The sequence below is a fragment of the Schistocerca nitens genome, chromosome 3, assembly GCF_023898315.1.
Source record: "Schistocerca nitens isolate TAMUIC-IGC-003100 chromosome 3, iqSchNite1.1, whole genome shotgun sequence".
Taxonomy (NCBI): domain Eukaryota; kingdom Metazoa; phylum Arthropoda; class Insecta; order Orthoptera; family Acrididae; genus Schistocerca; species Schistocerca nitens.
Window position 1 is genome coordinate 917,270,042 of NC_064616.1, and position 26,474 is coordinate 917,296,515.

At 41.7% G+C, this 26,474-nt stretch overlaps 1 protein-coding gene across 2 annotated transcripts in view; it reads right to left on the bottom strand.

Annotated features, from left to right (window-relative positions):
* The window catches only part of LOC126248976 (SRSF protein kinase 3), a 425,825-nt gene that overhangs the window by 60,424 nt on the left and 338,927 nt on the right, over positions 1-26,474 (bottom strand). For both annotated transcript variants that reach the window (XM_049950532.1, XM_049950531.1), the window contains exon 10: positions 4,958-5,082. In XM_049950532.1, the coding sequence (XP_049806489.1) occupies positions 4,958-5,082 (125 nt within the window). The remainder of the gene's footprint in view (positions 1-4,957; positions 5,083-26,474) is intronic.

Sequence of the window (26,474 nt, forward strand, 5' to 3'; positions counted from 1 at the left end):
GACAGATGTTGACATTTGCCAGCCTTTCCATGTCAAATGTCTCCTCCCACACAGCCTTGGAATTTGAGGCAAATGTATTTGTTCAGGTGCAGGCTCTTTACAGCAGCACACCACCACACTCACCCAAGCCTTCACTGGACGTAATTATGCCACCAGCCTAGTTCAAAAGCAGATTTCCCAGGCCATCATATCCAATCGTGGTACTGCTGATCCCTCCAAAAAAACAACTTCGTGTATCAATCAGTTACTTCGACAAGGCCATGACGTCCTAAAATCATGCCCTGAAATGAATCCATTCTGTCTCAGATTTTGCCCATCACACCTAGAATAGCTTCTTGTTACCTTCTCAATCTCTGCAATATTCTGGTCAGACTCTATGCTCCTGCACCCATCTCCCTACCCTATGGCTCCTACCCCAGTGACTGTCCCAGCTGAAAGACTTGCCTCATGCCCTCTCCTATCACCACCTATACCAGCCCTGTAACTGGCAAAATGTATACTATCAAAGGGAAAGCCACCTGTGAAATGACACGTCATATACCAGCTGTTATGTAAACTCTGTTTGGCCTTTTACATCAGCATGACCACCCTCAAATTATCAGTTAGGATGAATGGGCACAGACAGAGGGTGTATACTGGCAACACGCAATATCCTGTTGCAGAGCATGCTCTACAACATGACAGTAGTGACCTTTGTGCCATCACACAGGCCATCTGGATTCTTCCCAGAGACACCAGTTACTCAGAACTCCATAGGTGGTGACTATCACTACCAACATGTCCTTGGTTCTCGCCACCCATCTGGCCTTAATTTATATTAATTTCATCCGTCTCAGAATTTATTCACAGTAACTACTACTTTCTTCACTCAGTTTTAGTTTTCTACAGCTTTTATTTTATTACCTGTCAATTTTTCGCCGCCCCTCTCCCCCCTCTGTTACATACAAAGCACTTAGCTTTTCACTCTTATTAACTCGTGCATGATGTTTAACCAGTAATATCTGTCTTGCATATTAACCTGTCTTCCCACCTTTAAGCTCTCAAGTTTTTGAATCTCATCCAGTGTATTCCCCAACAATCAGTCTTCCTTCTCATCCTGTCTGGGAAGTCCTCCCTGACCCACAGTTCTAGGTGACTTTCCCAAAATCTCCATGTTTTCCTAGACCTCTCCAGTACTTTTCCTTCACCCATCTTCCTTTCCCTTCAACCCTTCTGCCTGAAGAAGGGCCCACTGGCTATGAAAGCTTGCCAAATTATAACCTCATTTTATGTGCATGTTCTGCTGTCACTTTATCTGTCCAGTTACATTAAATTATATAATTAGCTCCACGAGCAAGGATTTTTCTAGCATATTAACCCTTCTCGAGACAGTTCATTTAGATGAAGAGTACAGAATTTTTTGGTTCTAGTATTTTAATTAGATCTCTATCACAAGGCTGGCTATACAAAATGATAGTAACACTTTTTATCTATTCACAGTACTGCCCATGGAGCAACAAGTGCATCGAAACAGTGAAGAATATTAGGATTTAATGTCTATCAACAATGATATTATTTGAAATGGAGTAAAATCTCAAACATCTTGATGAAAATCAAGGGGGCATGATAACTACTATGCTCTACTTGTTGATATAACAATTTAAATGACTGGATTTTCACATGTACTGTCTTATGTGTATGTGGCTGACATAGAGCTTTGGTAGCCAGTGCAATGTACTTCACTTGACAAGTTTTACGTAATCTGATGATGCCCAACCACGGTGGAATACGTTACTTTTAAATAAAAATAACTTTGCAAGTGTAACTCTCTCTCTCTCTCTTACTGCAAGCAGGCCATCTGAGGACCACATTCCAATTTCAGTTCTTTGTTCTTTACTTTTCTTCCAGTACGCCTTCATCTTTTCTTCTTTCTGTCTTCAGACTATTTTGAACCAGTCTTTTTAGCAACCCTGCCTTGTAATCCTTCCATTTTCAATATTTTTTCCTGAAAGGCTTCTCTGTTGTTTATATCTTCTATTTTTATATTGTTTCCTTCTAAATTCTTTTTTACTTTGTTGAGCCAGCTTGTTGTGGACTTCTTACCTCACAAATATTTGAAAATTTTATTAGTTAATCGACTGTCTTGAATTCAAAATCTACATCCAAAAAGCATGCGTCTTTTTTTTCTCATTACATTTGAAATATTTTCTATATTTTGGTATATTTCAGCACTACTTTGTAATTTCCAACCTTCTGCTGCATTTCGTGGTCCTAATATTCACCTTATAAATCGCCTTTCTAGTACTTATACTTTATCTAACTTACAGTTTAGTGCCAGGCATTCGCTTGGATGTAGGCATTCTGGCTTCACTATTGTGTTGTAATTTCTTATTTTTGCATTTTTGGATAGACACTTTTTACTGTAGAGGTTTTTGGTGATACCATATGTTCTCCCCATTTTATGTAAACTTTCCTCTATTGCACATTTTTCCAAAGCATATTCTTGTATTATCTCCCCAGCATATTTGAATTTTCTTATCCTCTCTATTTGGCCAATACCTATTTCAATTCCCTACTTTGAATGTAATACAATTTCTATTGCAGTATGGAAAGTCCGTGAAAGTTTTATTTTTAATATATTTTATGAGTTTCCTCATGTCAGCAACTAACTTCTCATCAATAAGTTGCATCTTCTTTGTCATCTACAATATTCCACCGCAGAGCAAGATAATGCATTGGGCAAAATAATGTAACATGCAATTACCTGCACCGCTCCAAGGTACTCTCAAGGTGCTCTCAGTTCTACTGAGAACATCTGGAAACCTGTCGAGTGATTCATGCACCTTTGACCTTGTTCCAATCAATCTCAACAAACTTTTTTTTATTTATTTTTTAAAATCCACCTTTCTTTTGTGTTCAGTTAGCTGTATTTACAAATGATATATGTTTGAAATATTCCACTTAGATGTCTTTATTTATGAAGTCCATATTTACATAGAGTTATTGATTTAGGATTATCATAATTATTCTCAAATGTCTGAATGGTAGCCCAGATCAGTTGGTCAAAAACTATACTGAACAACTCAAATAGTGTACACAAAGAAGAAACAGATGATTCACGAAGGTACCAGCTATAATCGAACAGATGTTGAGACATATAAACCTGCCTTGATACAAATTCGCAACAGGCATTTTGTCTCCACGTCAGTGTAACTGTTACTAGTACTTCTTTAATCATCTGCTTCTGAAATTCACTTGCAAAGTAGATCTTCTATGTGTTCAGTATCTGATTTGCTCTATGGTGGATTGATTCAGACAGCCATTTGAAACTCTGAGGATGGAATTATACTATGTGATCAAAAGTATCCGAACACCTGGCTGAATATTACTTACAAGTTCATGGCAACCTCCATCGGTAATAGCCAGAACTCAAAATGGTGTTGGCCCACCCTTAACCTTGATGACAGCTTCCACTCTCACAAGCATACGTTCAATCAGGTGTTGGAAGATTTCTCGGGGAATAGCAGCCCTTTCTTCATGGAGTGCTGCACTGAGAACAGGTATCGATGACGATTGGCGAGGCCTGGCACGAAGCTGGCATTCCAAAACATACTAATGGTGTTCTATAGGATTCAGGCCAGGACTATGTGCAGGCCAATCCATTACATGGATGTTATTGTTGTGTGACCACCCCGCCACAGGCCGTGCATTATGAACAGGTGCTCGATCATGTTGAAAGATGCAATTACCAGCCGCAAATTGTTCTTCAACAGTGGGAAGCAAGAAGGTGCTTGAAACATCAATGTAGGCCTGTGCCATGATAGTGCCACACAAAACAACTAGGGTACAAGCCCCCCTCCTTGAAAAACACGACCACACCATAGCACCACCACCTCCGAATTTTACTGTTGGCGTTACACACACTGGCAGACATTCACCGGGCATTTGCCATACCCACACCCTACCATCGGACCGCCACATTGTGTGTACCATGATTCGTCACTCCACAGAACATTTTTCCACTGCTCAATAGTCCAATATTTACACTCCTTACACCAAGGGAGGTGTCGTTTGGCATTTACCAGCGTGATGTGTGGCTTATGAGCAGCCACCTGACCATGAAATCCAAGTTTTCTCACCTCCCGTCTAACTGTCATAGAACTTGCAGTGGATCCTGATGCTGTTTGGAATTCCTGTAAGATGGTCTGGATAGGTGCCTGCCTATTTACAACCCTCTTCAACTGTCGGTGGGGTCTGTCAGTCAACAGACAAGGTCAGCCTGTATGCTTTTGTACTGTACGTGTCCCTTCACGTTTCCACTTCACTAGCACATCAGAAACAGTGGACCTAGGGATGTTTAGGATTGTGGAAATCTCGCATACACACGTATAACAGAAGTCACACCCAATCACCTGACCACATTTGAAGTTCATGAGTTCCGCAGAGCACCCCATTCTGCACTCTCACGATGTCTAATGACTACTGAGGTCATTGATATGGAGTACATGGTAGTAGGTGGCAGCACAATGTACCTAAAACATATGTTTTTCGGGGTGTCTGGATACTTTTCATCACATAGTGTATAAATATCCAAAATCAGTAAGAGACTGTAGATGTGATAATCAAAAATGAAAACAACTGAGAATAACATTTTGAAAATATATCATCACTCTCCAAAAGTTGTTGCCAACCATCAAGTATGTCTCCATGATGCTTTCAGTGAACTGGGAAAGGACCACACAATGATGATGATGATGATTATTATTATTATTATTATTATTATTATTATTATTATTATTATTAGTTGTAGTAGTGATAAGGGAATTACATACTGCTAGAGAGGTCTGTATAATTTAATTGTTCATTTTGTTACGTCCTTTCAAGGTCACTATTAGTCATTGCTTCAAATACTTTTTAAAAAGTGTATATTACTGCTCTACTGTTATATTATATGTATTTTGAAGACACATATACTTACACACCAACAGGCATTGCCCAAATCAGCAATCTTCACTTTAATATCACATACTTCATGAACAGGGTCAGGTGTTCTTGCCAGATTTTTTGTATCGGGACAGGATGCAACACGCCGGAATGCTTTGTCTGTGAAAAGAGAGAGTCAATGTCATCATAAGTTACAGGAAGATATTTGGAAAATGTACCGTGCTTGACTAAAATTGTGCAACAAAGAAATATACATATTAAGGCAACCCAGTTAACTTACATTCTAACTTATGGAAAGCGCATTTTAAAATAATAATCCCCATACTACTCTTAAGGAGGCAATGAATTAAAGCTTTCAAATATTTTTGAAAACTCATAGTTCAGCACAAAAGCGGCATGTAACTTTTGGGCCAAATCATGTCTTTTAAAAAAAAGTAGTCACCACCAATCTCAGTCTGTAAAATGTTAGTTATTTAAATAATTATTTTCTGCTTTTTAGTTGTGTGTGTGTGTGTGTGTGTGTGTGTGTGTGTGTGAAATTTATCAATCAATTTCAAACATTTTGCCGAGATTACGATGAAAACAAAGGGTAAATTTCAGGTTTATTTCCATTTCCCTTCACTTGATTTAAGCGATATATTTCTTCCTCATATGTATAACTCATAAAAAGACCGTAAAGATAAAAATTAGGGAGACTTGAGCTCACATGGAGGCTTCCCAGCAACTGTTTTCCTGTGAATCAGTCATGACTGGAACACAAAAAGGGAGAAATGGCAGCGGTACACAAAGTACCCTGCACTACACACCAGACAAGCACGCAAGTTAATACTGCATTGACATCCAGTTCCAAGCCATGTTATACACAATCTGGACAGCAACTTTTTTAAAGAACTCTCTCTTTCCTTTGAAGTAAGTACAATACAAATAACATTTATTTATAGACATTCACAGAACAAAGTGGATTTTTCCTAATTTGCCTTTCCACGAATGGTGTTTCGGTGTCCTGAATTTTATACTTATAAATAAAAATTGCACACTAAAAGTTTACAATGATCTGCATATCTGAAAACTTGTGTAGACAGGAAATGAAATAAAAAAGCTTTAAGAAGAGGAAATCTTAGGTGTGAAATAATAAGAATTAATAGCCAAAATAAAGACATACTGCTCAAAAGTGTACATCCTTGTATATTTTCGAAAGCAAAATCTGCTGCTGGTTAACATTCAACACCATGATGCTCCCCCCACTGCATTATAACAAGCTTGGATACTCCTTGGCATTTTGCCCATTATCATCTTGAAAAATAAACCCACTACTGAAATAATGACTGTGAAACTGGGCAATAAATTGGATGAGCCTGCCTTACTGCATAGTCTTTAAATTACTTGTGATGGTGACAAGAGGCATCTGGCACCCATACACAATGTGACAATGTCACAGCCTGCACCTAAATATAATAAGTAGCTACATATGAGGTCAGAGGTATACTTTACATTGTATTGGCGTAGTGAACACACCCTCTGGATGTGATGTCAGACAAGGACTGTGGGAAGGGGTGCTGATAGCAAGGAACTGGCACTCTTGTTGGTGGCATTATAGTAACATGTTTATATAGTGTGAGACTGGCCAACTTGTTTAGTAAATGTGTTCTGCCCCATCGAAATCACAGGCAAATCAAAAGTTGCGATTTAGATGATGAAAGAAGTCTGAATAGAACATAGACAATGATAAATCTAGAATGTTCACTTTTCAGCCTAAATGAGTTAGGAAGAAACATCATAGAACATCAGAAGCCATTGAAGGTTTGGTGAGGGTAAACCACCAGCATAACCACATAGTGCAAAGCAGTGGCAGCAGTCCACACCCACTAGTGGGAAATCCAGCAAGCACCAGTAATCCACACCAGATACTGGGAAAACTATCAAGTGGCAGCAGTGTGCACCAGGTAGTGGGAAAACTACCAAGTGGGCAGCAGTCCACACAACGTGGTGGGAGATCTATCAAAAGCGTCAGCAGTCTGCACAAGGTCGCGAGAAACCTAGCAAGTGGCAGTAGTACATGCCAGGTAGTGGGTAATCTACTGAGTGGCAGCATTACTTGTCAGGTAGCAGGAAATCTAGCAAGCAGCAGCAGCAGCCGCCGCAGCAGTGGGGGTAGGGATGGGGGTGAGGGAGGTGGCGGCGATAGCAGAGGACTGTAACTCCTCCATACATTTCATGGGAAGCAGCAAGGCTCCGAAAAATGAGTACAAATTGCAAAAAGTGAACTGTCCTGTGTAGCCTTCAGTTGAAACTTGTGAGCTGAGAGGCCGTGGTCGATGTATAAAATTTTCACCTAACGTTTCGTCTCCATCTGTGGGAGACATCTTCTGAGGTCGTCCGGCTACTGCCACTGAGGCTCCAGGTACTCTCACATTTATAGAGTGCATTGAGGGCACCACCATTCGTCACGTGATGCCGACTGTATACCTATCCTTGGAAGGTGTGTCATCATTCTCGATTAAGAGTAATTGATTGTCATTCTGCTGGTGCAACGTCTACATCCATATTTTGTCCAACTTTAAAACTCTCTCTCTCTCTTTTTAAAACAATACATTGACCACGGCCTCTCAGCCCAGAAGTTTCAACTGAAGACAACACCAGCTGTGAAAGCCTACATTGTATGTCCTGGGTAGCGTTGTGGTTTTAAGATCTGTTGGGTTCATAAAAATGACTAATTCTGATTATACCATGTGGCTACAAGCAGCCTGACAGTGTTCCGAGTGCTGCAGTGTGGGCTGTACACATAGCAGGACACTGAAACATCATAGGTATGTCCATTAAATAATGCACATGTGGAGTATACTGAAAAAATTGATAGTTCCACTTTCTGCCACCAAGTGAAAAGATGGTACTGTAAGATGTCAGTATATGAACTGTTTCCTATTTTGACTTCAGTATGCCGTTTATCGTTCAGTGACGTGTATCAATTTCTTTTGTGAAGTGACTGTTGGTGTGCAAGGTTAAGAAGGTTGAAGTTTTCCATATGAAACACAATGGCTATTGAGAAGAAAGCCTTTGCAGTGCTGGTAAAAGTTGTTTTATCAGAACAGCAGCATTGGTAGGACTGCATTATAGGAGTATCACTGACAAAAACAGCTGCAAAGAGGCCCCATCTCAATAAATGGGCAAAAGAATATGATCAGGAAATTTGAAGATACAGGTGAATTATGTGGTGCAGCAGGGAGAGGGAGGCAACCCATTTCCATAGCAGTAGTTGATGAAGTTGCTGCAGCTATAGCTGACCATGTAGAACATGCCTCACACTCTGCAGCCAGTGCTTGAGTTGTGTGACAGAACTCTCTCACCCTCATCAACATTTCAAAAGGTTTGGCAGCACATTTTACAGTGGTATATGTATAAGATTCAGAATGAGCACCAAATGAAGCCCCAAGACATGCTACAACGCAGTGACTTTGCCCTTTGTTTTTTGGTACGCGTGGAAATTGATGATATGGCTGGGGAATGTTCTCTGTACGGATGAGGTGCATTTTACTTTGTGCAGTGGTGTGAATGCACAGAATTGTCACGTATGGGGTTCTACACTGCCACATGTGCAGGAACATCCACTGAACTCAACCTATGCGACTGAGCGGCGTGATTCCAAGAGCTCCTTCATTCTTGGTCCAATTTTCTTAGAGGAGATGACACCTCACAGGCCTGTTAGGCGTACAGTAACATCTGCATGTTATAAGGACCTCCTTGTGCAACATGCGATTCCAGCTTTGCTGGAACACAACTGTGCCCACACATCCATTTTCATGCAAGATAGTGTGACACCACATCACTTGCCAGGTGACAGATTTGCTTCGAGAAACCTTTGATAGTGACTGCATCATTTCTAAACAATTTTAAGATATGTGGTCTTCCAGATCCCTCAACCTAAATCCATGGCAATTTCTGGTTACGGGTATATCTGAAAGATCATGTCTATCAGGGACGTATCCAGACTCTTCCTGATCTGAAGAGTAGCATGCAATGACATATCATTCTGATGAAACCGAATATGCTGCATGCAACTGTCTAACATGCCATGTTAAAGATTCAGCATATTCCTGGCTTGTGAACATTCCTGATAAATGTGCCAGAACCACTGTTACCACGTGTTTGATCATACCTCCCTCTTTCCTGCACTTGCACCACATTCTGACTGCTTACAGTGCCATATTTTCAGTTGGTGGCAGAAATCGACACTATTCGAGCACGGTAGCTGTCTTCTGCCACTGCGGAGTGAATGCCACTGCACCACACACCACCGGTCACTGAGACACAGTCAACCTCCACAGAACTTGCTCCCACTACAAAAATCCTGACTGTCTTCAAGTGCCACTAACACTGGGTGCTTGTGGCACGACTCGTGTAACTAGGTAGCCTGCTGCATACTGAGCACTGTAGTCAACAAACTGGTGTGTGCGTGTTACAACCAGCCACCTGGCTGTCATCTTGCTTGGCATATGGCCTCACTACATGGGGTGGGGTCACGTGGTCGCTACTCCGTGCTGGCACAGATGTTTGAATGAATAAATTGTTATTTTTATAGTCGAGTTTCACTTGGCCACCACCTGCCTCAACTCTCCACTGCCAGCCATCTTCCACAATAGCCACTCCACCACCTCCGGGGTCAGTTATGCATGGAATCACCAAGTTATGGCACCTTAAGTGGGCAGTACATGCCTCATTATCTATGCAGCACAATGTCTAGAACACAGCCTGCAGTGTGGTGACAGTGGGGGAGTGAGAAAGCTGTGAGTTATTTTGGCATGTGTGACAGACACTGGATTCAGGCAGGAATGTCTGCACGACTATAAGGTTACTTTAATCAGCCAGATAAACCAGCTGATCTGTCCGAGATTCGTGGCAACTGGAGGGAGCAGTACTTGAAGCCTGTTAGATGTTCACAGTGCAGTGTGCTTGGGCATACTGCACTGGTGTAGAACCAGTGTCGTTAAGTACGTTAGGTGCCATCGTTATGAGTACGCTGTGAGTGTTGTGAATTTGTATTATGTGTGTTATGTATGAATGAAGGATAAAGATTTTGCAATGACAGACTGAGGCATGTGGGGCATTTTGGAGTCAAGAGGCAGTACGTTTATTGATGGAAAAGGTAGCATAGCTGTCGGCAGAGAATACACAGTTGTGAGGACAAATAGCAGTTAAAGATGAGTACATATCTTTGTTCCAGCCACCAGAGAATGAGGTGGATTCAGAGGCCACCAGTCTAATAACACTCTTTTCTGGGAGGTCATCTGAGGCTGCGATATCATTCACGGAGGAGCTGACAACGTCAGTGGGTACAGCTAGTTGAACTGATGGTCAGTTGTTACAGGTGATGAAATTGCATTTAGTGAGACAGACAAAACTTGTATAAGCTATACAGAGGTGGTGAGGAATGCAGACACATTTACAACCAGCTGAAGCAGAGGCTTCTGCAGAAGTACATGAAGCAGACCAGTGCAAGGTTCTTTCAGAAACAATTGAGTATCATTACTAAGAGGCACGGAAAGGCCTTAGAGGATTTTGATAATAGGGTACAGAAGATAAATGTGCAGACATATAGACTAGGGGAAAATAATGATATGAATGAATTTTTGCTGCTGGAGGCTGAGCAAAGGGTGCTCGATGCTTCCCTGAGAGACTTATCACCTGATGTGTGTGGAAGGGTACTCACACATGCTCCAAAGTATCTATAGCTACTGTCAGGTAAGCAATGGAATGTAATGAGATAGATGTGTCAATGCACATACGTGATTGGCGTGGAGTGTTCTCCACAAATGTAAGATGTCACAGATGTGAATGGAGAGGGCGCATTCAGAGGCAGTGCCTCCAGCCTCGGTGGGGTATAAGTGATGCGTTTCACCAAAGGAATTTTATTAGCAGTAATAGGGGTAGACTTCTTGTATCAAGATCATGCCAAAGTTGACCTCTGCTGATGCGTAGTGGAGGTTAGTGGGAAAACATTAGAGCTAGGGGAAACTTTTGCCAGTGTGCATCTATCATATTGGGCAACCAGATTAAACTGCATACAAATCATTAAGGCTTGATTCCCACGAAAATGTGCCAGGTGGCACTGTGAAGTCCCTCAGAGAGTGAGGAGCTGGACTTACCTGTCAATATGTTGTGTAATACAGCCACTGAAATGAATGTTAAATTCAGCAAGGCATTTTGTTTAAAGGAGTACTGTATGTGTAAGGGAGAGATGGCGGGAAGGTGGTACACGATAATCTGGATAATTTTAGTGCTCAAGAGGTTAAGTTGACAATGGAGATGTTAGTAGCAAATTTGGACATTTTGGAAGAGTATGACTGATGCACAGTGTGTGAACCATGGGAAGCCACAGGCCGCTGGCAAGACTGCATTATGTAATAAGGTGAAGCACCCTAAGGGATTAGCAAGAGTACAAATGGAGGAGTTATTGTTGGAGTTTGAAGACTTGATTTTTTGTCAGGGTCTGTTGCCAACGACACACATTACACAGCACAGCATTCCAACAGGAACTGAAACATCAGTGTACCGGAAGCCTTATCGGATATCTCGATATATACAACTAATTATGGAACAGTTCATCAACCAGCAGTTAGCCAAATAGATGTGATCAGCTCCAATGCAGGGGGATCACGTGTTGTGGTTGTTCCAAAGAAGTCTACAGATGGTTCTCAGAAGTACAGGTACTATTGTGACTACCATCATCTTAATAATAAGACACTGACAGATACACACCCCGTATCCATGTCATGAAGATCATCATCAACTTGCAGCACTGCCAGTATTTCTCTACCACAGATTTGAGGAGTTAGTATCAGAAGTTTGAAGTGGTTTCAGAGAACTGACTGAAGACAGCATTCGTAGTACCCTGGGGGTTATTATCAGTATCAAAGGCTGTCCTGTGGATTGAAGAATGGTCCAGCAATGTTTCAGTGATTGTTGGATGGACTATTAAGGGAGTTGAAGCCTCATTAATCTCTAATCTACCTGGATGATATAACTTCGTTCTTGAAAGAGGAGGAGGAACATAGGCAGCAACTGAGGGAATATTTATGAGATTGTGGGCTGCACATCTGACATTAAGCATGGAAAAGTGTCATTTTTCTTTGGAGGAAGTAGGTTACTCATTTTTGGGACTCTTGCATTATTACAGTAAATCTGTAAGGGGTTCACTGATACAGCATGACCACTCACACAGCTGATGAAGAAAGGAACAAAATTTATTTGGATGGAGGACTACCAGGACGTGTTTAATGGGTTGACGAAAGTTTTAATGTCAAGTCAAGTTCTAATTTTTCCATATTTTTAGGAGGAGTTTATATTATCATGTGATGCATCTAACTAGGCTTTGGGGTGTGTCCTGAGTCGATAGGTCAACAGTGAGGAGTATCCTGTGGCTTATGCATAGAGGCAAGTGAATAGAGCAGAGAAAAGCTATTCTGCTATGGAAACAGAGTTGCTTAGCCTCATATATGGGATCACATGGTTTCAGTGTTACTTGTGTGGGAAGAAATTTAAAGTAGTGACTGAACATTCTGCTCTGAAATGGTTATTAGGGTTAAAGGACTCATCCAGCAGATTAATATGATGGGAATTACAACTCAGTGAGTTTGATTACCAAGTAGTCTGTAAGTCAAGGAAGAAACAACGAAATGCAGACACTATGAAAGGAGGGAAGGAAGATTATGATTTAATGTCCCGCTGACACTGAGGCCACTACAGCGACAGCACAAGCTCGGAACATTTCAAGGATGGGGAAGGAAACCGACCATGCTCTTTAAAAGGAACCATGCCAGCATTCACCATCCCAGCATTTTCCTGGTTCAATTTAGGAAATCGCAGAAAATCTAAATCTGGATGGCCAGCTACTGATTTGAACCATCATCCTCTTGAGTGAGAGTCCAATGTGCTAATCATAGCACCACCTCACTCAGTGAAAGTGCTGTAATCAGGATGGTAGTGTAGTGAGAGACTGTGCTGGGAAGTAATTCTTCAGAGTCATTTATATGAAAACTCTTGAAGTTTTTTTAAGTAATACAAATGTTCTTAACATTCTACATCTTTATTCGTCATGTCTACATATTTGCAGCCCTCTGCCACTAGAGGTCTTCATGGAAAAGGAATCACTTAGAAAGCAGTAGAGAAAAAGAACAATTCTTATAAGATTCCACATCATGGATATGTATAAGAGAGGATTGGAAAGAAAGTGATGTCAGTCAACTTAGCTCTGGCATTTTTTATCATTTTTCATACCAAAAAATTGGGTTGTAGATTAAGGAACCGTGAAGTCTTCAAAAAGGATCCTTTCTCCTACCCCAGAGTGTATCATATTGCATGTGATAAAAGCCACTTGTGTAAGAGCAGAAGTACAGGTACTATTGTGACTACCATCATCTTAATAATAAGACACTGACAGATACACACCACATATCCATGTCATGCCTATCCAGATAGGCAGAAATTTTTATAAGAGATTTAAAGAACATAAAGACCTGGACTATTCCAGGCCATCAATAACTTAACTGTCTTACGCACTGCAGAGAAAGGTCCGATAATCAATGTTCTAGAAGAAATTGATATCTTAAGAAGTCATCATTCCCATCCTCTCAATAAAATTAATGAATGAACAGACCTGTACCACAAAAAATTTTAATTAATTATGACATTATCTAGGCAGATTAGCATGTCCATATAACACAACATTTTTCCTCTCTCTCTCTCTCTCTCTCTCTCTCTCTCTCTCTCTCTCTCTCTCTCTTTTACGTACAAGTCCTCTTCCTTCTTTATGATGTGATGGTTCCAACACCTTTCTGCTGTTACTTCCCACTTTTTCACTTTAAATAATTCACCAATCTCATGTCCATTTTGTTCTACTCCTGTGCTTGGGTCGTGTGCAGCTTCAGTACTCATGACTAGTATGTACTATTACATAGTTTTTGTGTTTGTGTTCCTGGTCGCACAGCAGAGGGAAACAGTTGTTACAGAATTTTTGTAATTCCACACAATCTGTGATTTCATTATTTTGGTAAATTTTGGTATCCAGTCATTATGTCTTTTTTAAGTCCCTTTTACCCCTCTGACACGAAACCATTGGCTCAACAACAACATTGGGATGAGGATGACCTCACATTATTAAGTGATTTTATTTGTAAGTAACATCATGGTCTCTCTTCATCATGGTCTCTCTTCACCATGGTCTCTCTTCACCATGGTCTCTCTTTTAACTTAGAAATTTTGGCCACATTGTTCCTTATCTGATATTTCAAGCCTGAGAATCCCCTCCCATTCATGTGTAACAGAATATTTTTATTATTACAGTTTACACTAGATGATGAAACATAGTGTTCCGAAACTGGTCATGAACACAATAAAAGATTGTGCATTAAGTAACTGTCCTGCAGTTTCTTTCAAAGCAAACATTCTACAACGATGGTATCATCAAACTGGTCTCTCACTGAAAGAAATGTGTTCATCACCAGGGTGACTATGTTGTTGTCGTGGTCTTCAGTCCAGAGACTGGTTTGATTCAGCTCTCCATGCTACTCTATGCTGTGCAAGCTTCTTCATCTCCCAGTACCTGCTGCAACCCACATCCTTCTGAATCTGTTTAGTGTATTCATCTCATGGTCTCCCTCTACGAATTTTACTCTCCGCACTGCCCTCCAATACTAAATTGGTGATCCCTTGATGCCTCAGAATATGTCCTACCAACCGATCCCTTCTTCTAGTCAAGTTGTGCCACAAACTCCTCTTCTCCCCAGTTCTATTCAATACCTCCTCATTAGTTATGTGATCTACCCATCTAATCTTCAGCATCCTTCTGTAGCACCACATTTCGAAAGCTTCTATTCTCTTTTTCTCTATACTATTTATTGTCCACGTTTCACTTCCATACATGGCTACACTCCATACAAATACCTTCAGAAAAGACTTCCTGATGCATAAATCTATACTCAATGTCAACAAATTTCTCTTCTCCAGAAACACGTTCCTTGCCATTGCCAGTCTACATTTTATATCCTCACTACTTCAACCATCATCAGTTATTTTGCTCCCCAAATAGCAAAACTCATTTACTACTTTAAGCGTCTCATTTCCTCAGCATCATTCGATTTCATTTGACTACATTCCATTATCCTCGTTTTGCTTTTGTTAATGTTCATCTTATATCCTCCTTTTGAGACACTGTCCATTCCGTTCAGCTGCTCTTCCAGGTCCTTTGCTGTGTCTGACAGAATTACAATGTCATCGGCGAACCTCAAAGTTTTAATTTCTTCTCCATGGATTTTAATTCCTACTCCAAATTTTTCTTTTGTTGCCTTTACTGCTTGCTCAATATACAGATTGAATAACATCGAGGATAGGCTACAGCCCTGTCTCACTCCCTTCCCCGCCGCTGCTTCCCTTTCATGCCCCTCGACTCTTATAACTGCCATCTGGTTTCTGTACAAATTGTAAATAGCCTTTCGCTCCCTGTATTTTACCCCTACCACCATCAGAATTTGAAAGAGAGTATTCCAGTCAGCATTGTCAAAAGCTTTCTCTAAGTCTACAAATGCTAGAAACATGGGTTTGACTTTCCTTAATCTATTTTCTAAGATAAGTCGTAGGGTCAGTATTGCCTCACGTGTTCCAACATTTCTACTGAATCCAAACAGATCTTCCCCGAGGTCGGCTTCTACCAGTTTTTCCATTCGTCTGTAAAGAATTTGTGTTAGTATTTTGCAGCCTTGGCTTATTAAACTGATAGTTCGGAAATTTTCAGATCTGTCAAACCCTGCTTTCTTTAGGATTGGAATTACTATATTCTTCTTGAAGTCTGAGGGTATTTCGCCTGTCTCATACATGTTGCTCACCAGATGGTAGAGTTTTGTCTGGGCTGGCTCTCCTAAGGCTATCAGTATTCTAATGGAATGTTTCGATTTAGGTCTTTCAGCGCCCTGTCAAATTCTTCACACACTATCATATCTCCCATTTCATCTTCACTTACATCCTCTTCCATTTCCATAATATTGTCCTCAAGTACATCGCCCTTGTATAGACCCTCTATATACTCCTTCCACCTTTCTGCTTTCCCTTCTTTGCTTAGAACTGGGTATCCGTCTGAGCTCCTGATATTCATACAAGTGTTTCTCTTTTCTCCAAAAGTATCTCTAATTTTCCTGTAGGCAGTATCCATCTTACCCCTAGTGATATACGCCTCTACATCCTTACATTTGTCCTCTAGCCATCCCTGCTTAGCCATTTTGCACTTCCCGTCGATCTCATTTTTGAGACATTTATATTCCGTTTTGCCTGCTTCATTTACTGCATTTTTGTATTTTCTCCTTTCATCAATTAAATGCAAAATCTCTTCTGTTACCCAAGGATTTCTATTAGCCCTCGTCTTTTTACCTACTTGATCTTCTGCTGCCTTCTCTATTTCATCTCTCAAAGCTACCCATTCTTCTTCTACATCTACATCTACATCCATACTCCACAAGACACCTGACTGTGTGTGGCGGAGGGTACCTTGAGTACCTCTATCGGTTCTCCCTTCTATTCCAGTCTCGTATTGTTCGTGGAAAGAAGTATTGTCGGTATGCTTCTGTGTGGGCTCTAATCTCTCTGATTTTATCCTCATGGTCTCTTCGCGAGACATACGTAGGAGGGAGCAATATACTGCTTGACTCCTCGGTGAAGGTATGTTCTCGAAACTTCAACAAAAGCCCATACCGAGCTACTGAGCGTCTCGCCTGCAGAGTCTTCCACTGGAGTTTATCTATCATCTCCGTAACGCTTTCGCGATTAATAAATGATCCTGTAACGAAGCGTGCTGCTCTCCATTGGATCTTCTCTATCTCTTCTATCAACCCTATCTGGTACGGATCCCACACCGATGAGCAATATTCAAGCAATGGGCGAACAAGTTTACTGTAACCTACTTCCTTTGTTTTCGGATTGCATTTCCTTAGGATTCTTCCAATGAATCTCAGTCTGGCATCTGCTTTACTGATGATCAACTTTATATGATCATTCCATTCTACCGTATTTCTTTCACCCATCCTTGTCAATCGTTCCCTAATGCTCTCCCTGAAACTCTCTACCACCTCTGGTTCTGTCGGTGTATCCAGGTCCCATCTCCTTAAATTCCCACCTTTTTCCAGTTTCTTTAGTTTTAACCTAGAGTTCATAACCAATAGATTGTGGTCAGAGTCCACATATGCCCCTGAAAATGTCTTACAATTTAAAACCTGGCTCCTAAATCTCTGTCTTACCATTATATAATCTATCAGAAACCTGTCAGTATCTCCAGGCTTCTTCCATGTATACAATCTTCTTTTACGATTCTTGAACCAAGTGGTGGCTATATTGAGAAATAATAAAGATGTAGAATATTAATAATGTTTGTTTTATTTAAAAGCTTCACCAGTTTTCACATTAAAATTTCAGAGGCACCACTTTTCAGCATTCCCTCATACTAGGTCACACCCTTGCTGAATGGAAAGCAGTACAGAACACTGACAGTGATTGCCAGCTGTACAGGATGCAACTGTAGTTCAGCATGTGTGGCAGTCTGTTGTGTAAGATAACTAGGTTAGAGTTGTGGGTGGTGGTGCTGGCTAAGTTGAAGGAGGACATACTGAGAGAGGCACATTATCACATATTGTCTGGTCATGGAGGGTGAAGAGCAACAAACTGAAGGTTGGTTGGAAGATATGGGTGGAACAGAAGAAAGGGAGATGTGTATCGGTATGTGAGAAATTATGTGTAGCGTGCACAGCATGTAGACTTGTGTCGTAAACAAATACCATTACAGAGGCTACCAGAAGCGTCAAACTTGTTTGTAATGATTGGCTTGGATGGGTTAGGATAATTTAATTGCACTCGGACAGGGAGTCGTTTTGTGTTGACAATGACAGATCACTTTTCATGGTATGTAGAGATGATCACTATGTCTAACCGGCATGCAGCTACAGTCAGAAAGCAACAGATGGATGCCTAATTTTGGGGTGCCAGAGATGTCAATTACAAATCAAGGAACAAATAATGTGTCAAACTTAATGAAGTAATTATGTTGCATGTTATCTATGAAGAATCTGAGAACTAGTCTGCTTCAACCTCAGACAAATTGTAGACTGGAACGAGTGCATCATACAATTGGAGGGATGTTGAATTAATAGTTAAACTTGTATAATGATGACTGGGACACAGATCTCATATTTGTTGTGGCTGTGTTCAATTCGAAGGTCCACACTAATATGAATACAAAGTAGTATACAGCAGGAAAATGGTGTCACCACTTGATATGATTAAGGCAAGAAGGAGCAAGGACAAAGAGTCAGTCTGTACTTTTGCTATAACAGTGAGAGAAGTACGGAAACAGGAGCAGGAAGCAAACATGAGGGCACTGTAGAGGCAAGAGGCAGAGTTGAAATGCACAGGGTGCTTACCACATTATAGGGTAGGGCAGTGGATAATATTATCCACCTCTTACATGTCAAAGGGTAAGATTAAGAAATTCGTCGTGAGGTACAAGGGACCTTACCAAGGGCTCAAGACTACATCACCATTCAATGTTAAGCCACAGTTGCCCAGAAGGTTGACAACAGTGGCCGTTCAACGCCTGTGACCATTCTGAGGCCCTCCAGAGTCGGTCCCAGGAGTACTATAGTCCATTTAAAATTACTTGATAGTTGACATCTGTCACCCGTCACTACAGTGTTGCCACATTGGGTACTAAATCGTATTTTGAACAAAAGAATCCAGCATTCTTTGGCTAGTGGTATGTACGAAATGAGCATATTTCATTACCATCACTGTGTGTGTGTGTGTGTGTGTGTGTGTGTGTGTGTGTGTGCGCGCGCGCGCGCGCAATGAAATGTGAAATAAAAGGGCCGGATCCAGGATTCATGATCCAAACACAACATGAAAAAAAAGCCAGACAGGGAATTGGAAGTGAACTGACCATTTGCTGTGGAAGTTTGGCAACATCAAACAGTTCAGGCATGACTCTGATTGGAGGAAGACACCTCCAACACGTGAAGTGTCAACTATCAAGTTATTTTAATCAACTATAGGTCCAAAGCCAGAGAAAGACACAAGGAGGAAGAAGCACAGGAGTGAACATGAGAATATGGACTGACTAATGCAGAAGGTCCCCACACTGAGGTCAAGGAAGTGACAGGTATTTTGTTCTGTTTATTGGTAATTGTTTAGGGTATTATGTGCTGGATGTTTGGTTGTAATACATTGGAGGGGGGTAAGGAATGAACTTTGTGTTAGAGTAAGGGTTCTTTTAATTCTCTTTGTATGAGAGTAATAGCTAGTGGCAGCAGGCCTTTTGAGGAGGGGGATGGTAGTTCCTGCTGTCAGGTTGCTGTACATAGAAGGCAAGGATGGGAGGGATGCTAATCGTCGGGCTTGCCTGGAGCGGAGTGAGGATGCTGCAGAATCAGCACGTGGAGGGAGTAGTTCTTTACACCAAAGAAGAGGATGTAGTGGAAACCAGCCATCAATGTACAATAAATTTAGTTTTTAATGTGTGAGAGTTAAGGAATGATGTGAGGAGGCCAGAGGGGGTGTTTTCTGGGCTTCAACAGAGAGCCTAGTGCAGGATTGTGCTTGGGAAAGTTTTGGGGGAATGTAAGAAGTTGAGTAAGTCTTATGAATGACTACAGGAACAGAGGCAGCAAGCAGTGGAAGTGGTGCAGTGTTCGTTTTGTCAACAGAAGAGGGGTTGGATTGATGCTGGAGGGAGAATTTTCAAGATGGTATTCAAAACAGTATATGCCAGTTACATGAAAGTGTTAAACAAGACTGTGGAGGTGGCAAAGTAGTCGTCAGACAGTACCAAGTCAGTGGTGTAGTGGCATACCACACAGACAACAGGGTTGGGGAGTGAATTGTTGAACAATATACATATGCTATGGGAGCTGAAAAATGAGGTGATGAAATATGCACAAGCATCAGAGGATACTGTGAATCAAGATCTGAGAATCACGCAAGCATGGGTGGAAGAGTTGGCTGCAAGATTCACCATGACAAAGCTGTTACAATCAATAGCACACAGAGTATGGGATACTTGGGTGGCGATGGTGAGCTTACAGGAAGCTATTCATCATGTACTGCATGGGCAACTGAGTCCCATCCTGTTATGACCAGAGCAATACTTACAGGCATTACAAAAATGTGAGGGGAACTATACCCAGAGTTGAGACTGATTACAGAGCCCAGTAGGCAGAGTTCACAGTTCTATTGGTACAGCATCGATAGAGGTAAAAACTGACCAGGCACGATTATACGAACTGGTTCGGTTCCTGGTAGCAAGTAAACAGGCACAATTTAAATGTTATACCATTCATCCTTATCTGTTGAGATGGGGAACCCTAGGGAAATTTGTACACGTAAGGACAGGTGGTGTGTTGTTGATCTCTGAAGAAGGAGACCGACATTTGGTAACGATGGAGAGTAACTCAGCACTATCGGAGGGAGAAGTTTACAGTGTGCTTGATCTGGGAGATTCAAACTAGTGAAAATGCACGTGTGATGCAGCTATTCCTGGGCAGAAAATATGGGTGGGATCATCTTATGGACATTGAGGAACCTAAACTGTATTTCCAGCAAGCAGGGTTATACTGGATTTATTCCGTGTATGACAAGATGGTAGTGTTGGTGAGCTGCTTCGAACACGGAAGGCTCAATGAGACAAGATGAGTGGATGTGAGAAGTGGTGGGTTGTCGATCAACGGGACAGGACGTGACATAACAGGGCCAACATTCCATCTACCAGCTAGAATTTCAGACAATAACATGTTGACCCTAAGACAGTGAAAGTTGTACTGCCCAAATGAACCAATAGAAGTACTTTCAATGCAGAATCTAACCTTCTCGAATAACATATTGAAACCAAACCTAATCCATTCCCTGAACCAACTAATAGCCACGCAAGAGGGACAGATTTTGACAGATCACTTGATGCAGCATGTATAGCAGTACTCTGCTGTGCACACCCTTCATCTATTTTAGGTGGTGAGCTGCCCATCAACTTGTTCCCCCAGCAGTGGAAATTCCAGTAGACTGGATCCCTAGAGCAAGAAAATGAGTGTGGAATACTGTAGGGTGAATGTGGCTGAGAAATGTACTCTTTAGAGTTTAAGGTGGGATGTAACAGAAAATGTAAACATTTATTTAAAAAGTCGTTACAGCCATATTTATTAATGTACGAATCTAAAATTTTGCATGTGTAAAGCGAAAGAGCTGTGTTTTAAAGGAAAATATAAAATATGCAGGATTAATATTTTGCCAGAAATTTGAATTTTTAATTTTTTATTGTCTTTTTATAAAAAGCCCTAACTCAAATTGTAATTATGCAATTAATCTGAAAATTTTATTGTAGTGTCCTGACAAGGTTATATGACCACTGAACAACAGTTATTAATTTATGGTAAAAACTGTAACATTAAAAGAAGTTTTAATTTTGCACATCCAAAATTAACTTATTTTCTACATAAAATCATCTAAAAATCAGGATCTCATATTTTTTAGTTCCAGGGAGACAGCAACATGTTGCGAGCAGTTCCTGTAAATTTCTTAGCTTTAGCGCATATACTTTTCGAGAAAAGGCTTCTAATAAAGTAAAAAATGTAAAACAGAGAAAATGAGGTTCAAAGATTTTCTTCTCATACTTCTACATGTAATAAGCTTACCTCAATTTTAAAATCCTCCATACTGATACTCCTCAACCTCCAGGTTTCTCTTCTCTCCTCTGTGAATCTGCCTGGCCTGTATTTGCAGGTAAGACACTGATCTGTTAGATTTCTTGACCCTGCTCTCGTCAATGGTGTAAAATGCTTTTGTTGTAAACACACCAGCATCTATACCAACTCTCTTCAGCAGTTCAATTCTGCCATTATTTCCGTTATTGTAAAATAAAACTGTATCATAGACACCTAGTTTGAGTACTTCAAGTCCACAGAATGTCCTTTTCGAGCATCTAATCCAAATTAAATTATTGAGGCTTTCATTTGCATTCTGTGGCTTTTCATGAAGACACTTCCTCAATAAATCAGGTTTGCAAGAAACCTGAATATGGGCTTAATTGCATTCATAGCATGTGGGTCTTTATGTGAATACGTCTCATTTCTGTTGTTGAACTTACACCAATCGTCTTTCAGACTCAGATTGTGCTTTGATGTTTGGTCAGTGGATGGTTTGTGAAAAAAAGTCGTCCACACAGCACGCCTCATTGCCTCTAAGTTTTATACGTTTCTCCTTAAAGCTCTCCCATAAAATAACTGAATAGAATAAATTTCATTCAGAGTAAGCCTGCCTTTTCCTCATAGTGATTTTCCACCCTCAAGTACTTCATCTTTCTTCTCTTTCAGCAAGTGACGAAGCCTAGCACCAAGCCTCTTTTGGACGTGGCCAACACATTTCAACTTTTCTATTGTTGTACTGTATAGTTTTTTTATCTGTTATAGCTTTGAATGAAGAGGGGTCCACATCACCAAGGTACCATACTGGTCCTCAGACCTGGAGAACATCCAGAACATCCTCACAACTGCAGCAGCCTCTATGCCCCCACTTGCGCCACTATAATTTTTAGAGGATGTTACTGCATGCTTTTCTTGCCACAGTTTCTCACTGTCTTCATTGTTGGGCATTTTCCTTGTTGCACACTGGTGGCAGTATTTAGACATAATTTCTACTTCTAGAACTTACCTGAGCCAATACTAATAACAGATGCAACTCCATACACAGATGTGTGACCCCTTTTCATCCAGGTCCCATCTATACACACACACACACACACACACACACACACACACACACACACACACACACACACACACACGTCAGTAACATTTGTAGAAGATTCACTGTCATGAATATCTACCCCAGGATCTATTTCTTTTTGGTTTATTTCCACCAATTCCTCCACTGCTTTCTTCATAGAAACTTTGGTAGTATAGCACACAGCATCAGACATTTCTTTATTTATTTTTTCAAACCTTGCACAAGGTGGAGGCATGTTCAGAAACCCACTCAATAAATTACCTCCTTCCCTGCCCTGTCCAAGGAATCCCAGAGCATATGCCACCCTAAAATTGCTTTCATAGGTACCAGTGTCAGATTTGTTGGAAGAGGAAAATGAGAATTCATGGCCACATGAATTATAAATTAATTTAAAATCACAAGCTATTCCCACTCTTCTTTCTTCAACAACAATCATGCATTCTGTATTTTTACAGCTAACACATGAACATGAAAACTTTATAGCCTGGCAGAAACGCTCTAAATCAATAAGTCTGAATCCAGTGGAATCCATATCAACATCATTCATGCACCTGTACAATTCTCCTGTTCCAAGTTTCAATGCTGAAGGTGAGAGCTTATGTTCTTCATTTCGAGCTGCTTCCTCTTTTTTGTTGGCAAACCGATTTCCATGAAACCTCTATTTCCTAAACACAGTCTTTCCACCACCCATAATGCATAAATCTTGACTTCCACATAAAGGTTTGCGAATTCAACCTTCCACCTACTAATATTTGTTAGTATTGTCAAAATGTAAATAAAACACATGCAGGAAAGTTTTCAGGGAAAGATACAGATGTCAGCCAGAGATATAGATGTCAGACAAAGATATCTAAAGAAAACTTCCTTCATACTGACAAAAATTCTGCTGAAGCAAGCAGTTTCCCAAATGTCGGAAAAGGAGGGACTGACCGCCAGTGCAGAGTTAATCAGTTTAACACTTTACAGGCATTTCTAAAGCTGCTATCATGATAAAATTCACACAAACATAGATTAAACTGTATATATCAAGAAAATGATATTTCTGAAAAATCGATTTTTTGGACCAAAATCCATTACATCCTCCCTTAAGAGGATATGAGGTCATGGGACAGGCTGTGAAAGTATGAAGAGAGAACTGCTAAGGTTATACAACTACCAGGATAAAGAAGTGCAGAGGCACGCTGTGATACGATGTGATGTGACGTGATGTGTTCCAAGGCAATTCATGGACTACTAAGTGGATTAATAACAAGTAACTTAGGACCTTAAGTGGATGTCTAATGAATAAGCTTTGTAGTGTAAGTGCGGTCTCTGAATTTTGGGGGTTAAGCCACCAGATACTCTTGTGGTTGAAACCTAATCTGAAAATGTGTCATGACATTCACTTAACTCAGGAATCTGTTCTAGATCAGTCTCAAGTGGGAACACGGAGGGTCAGGTCATCCCAGGAAAAGTAAAACTACTATTTTATGGCCAAATTTGTGGGAATATAACTGTGAAGTATTGTGGCAGCCACTAGCCACCAGTGAGTGTGAGTTGTTCACATTATGATTATAGTAATATAGCAGTTGATTTACTGCAAGACAGGTATGTCTTGGCTTGCGCCACTGTAAACTTGACTAAAGGTGACACAGTGGCGTAACAGGTGTGCTGCTATCCTGTATAAATAGTTGCCATTTTGGCAGTGGATTCATTCACAGCCCATCATTCCCAGGATATAGGGGGTTATGCCAGGTGAAGGTACAATATGGAACCACCAGCAGCAGTCACAAGTTTGGATTTCTCTCGCAGTACCTGCTTCTTGCAGTAAGTATAGCTTCTGGACTCAATACCATGGCACAGCAGGGTCGTCACAGCCCCACCCCATCAGCAAGCAAGACTTTTGCGCAGGGAGCAGTAGGTCGCATCCCCAGTACGGCGGCCACCTTTTGCCATTGTGGGATGGGCATCACTATGCCACACGCCACTGGCAGAGACACGGTCTCCCTCCAAAGAGCTGGCTACTGCTGCAAGAATCCCGACTACCTTCAACTGCAGCCTATATAGGGTGCTGTCTGGCATGACTCATATAACCGGGTCATCTGCTGCATACTGAGCACTGTCATAATCAAACAAGGGTGTGCATGTTGTAGAGGGCTGGCTGGCTGGCTGGCTTCAATCTCACTAGCCACAAGGCTCCAGATGCTAGCATAGAGCAAATGTTTGACTGAATAAAGTGATAATTTTTGATAGCTGAGATTCACTGGGCCACCACCAGCCTGAAATCCTGCCTCAGCTCTCTGCCTCCAGCCATCCTGCACCACATTCGCCCCACCACCCCTGGGGTTAGCCACAGAGGACTAATACGGTAGAACAGCATACACCCATTTGCTTGTACATATACCACACTAAGACATTCACTATTAACTGTCAATGGAAAGAAATGGGCTGTAGGAAGGAACAGTAAGAAGGTAAAACATATGAAGTTTGACACTGAGACCAAGTTTAATTAGAAATATAGTAAGTCATGTGTGTCTTAAGGTTTATCAAAGTCATGTGAACTGGATAGGAAAAGAAGAAAAAAATTTTTGAACTACACTCCTGGAAATTGAAATAAGAACACCGTGAATTCATTGTCCCAGGAAGGGGAAACTTTATTGACACATTCCTGGGGTCAGATACATCACATGATCACACTGACAGAACCACTGGCACATAGACACAGGCAACAGAGCATGCACAATGTCGGCACTAGTACAGTGTATATCCACCTTTCGCAGCAATGCAGGCTGCTATTCTCCCACGGAGACGATCGTAGAGATGCTGGATGTAGTCCTGTGGAACGGCTTGCCATGCCATTTCCACCTGGCGCCTCAGTTGGACCAGCGTTCGTGCTGGACGTGCAGACCGCGTGAGACGACGCTTCATCCAGTCCCAAACATGCTCAATGGGGGACAGATCCGGAGATCTTGCTGGCCAGGGTAGTTGACTTACACCTTCTAGAGCATGTTGGGTGGCACGGGATACATGCGGACGTGCATTGTCCTGTTGGAACAGCAAGTTCCCTTGCCGGTCTAGGAATGGTAGAACGATGGGTTCGATGATGGTTTGGATGTACCGTGGACTATTCAGTGTCCCCTCGAAGATCACCAGTGGTGTACGGCCAGTGTAGGAGATCGCTCCCCACACCATGATGCCGGGTGTTGGCCCTGTGTGCCTCGGTCGTATGCAGTCCTGATTGTGGCGCTCACCTGCACGGCGCCAAACACGCATACGACCATCATTGGCACCAAGGCAGAAGCGACTCTCATCGCTGAAGACGACACGTCTCCATTCGTCCCTCCATTCACGCCTGTCGCGACACCACTGGAGGCGGGCTGCACGATGTTGGGGCGTGAGCGGAAGACGGCCTAACGGTGTGCGGGACCGTAGCCCAGCTTCATGGAGATGGTTGCGAATGGTCCTCGCCGATACCCCAGGAGCAACAGTGTCCCTAATTTGCTGGGAAGTGGCGGTGCGGTCCCCTACGGCACTGCGTAGGATCCTACGGTCTTGGCGTGCATCCGTGCGTCGCTGCGGTCCGGTCCCAGGTCGACGGGCACGTGCACCTTCCGCCGACCACTGGTGACAACATCGATGTACTGTGGAGACCTCACACCCCACGTGTTGAGCAATTCGGCGGTACGTCCACCCGGCCTCCCGCATGCCCACTGTACGCCCTCGCTCAAAGTCCGTCAACTGCACATACGGTTCACGTCCACGCTGTCGCGGCATGC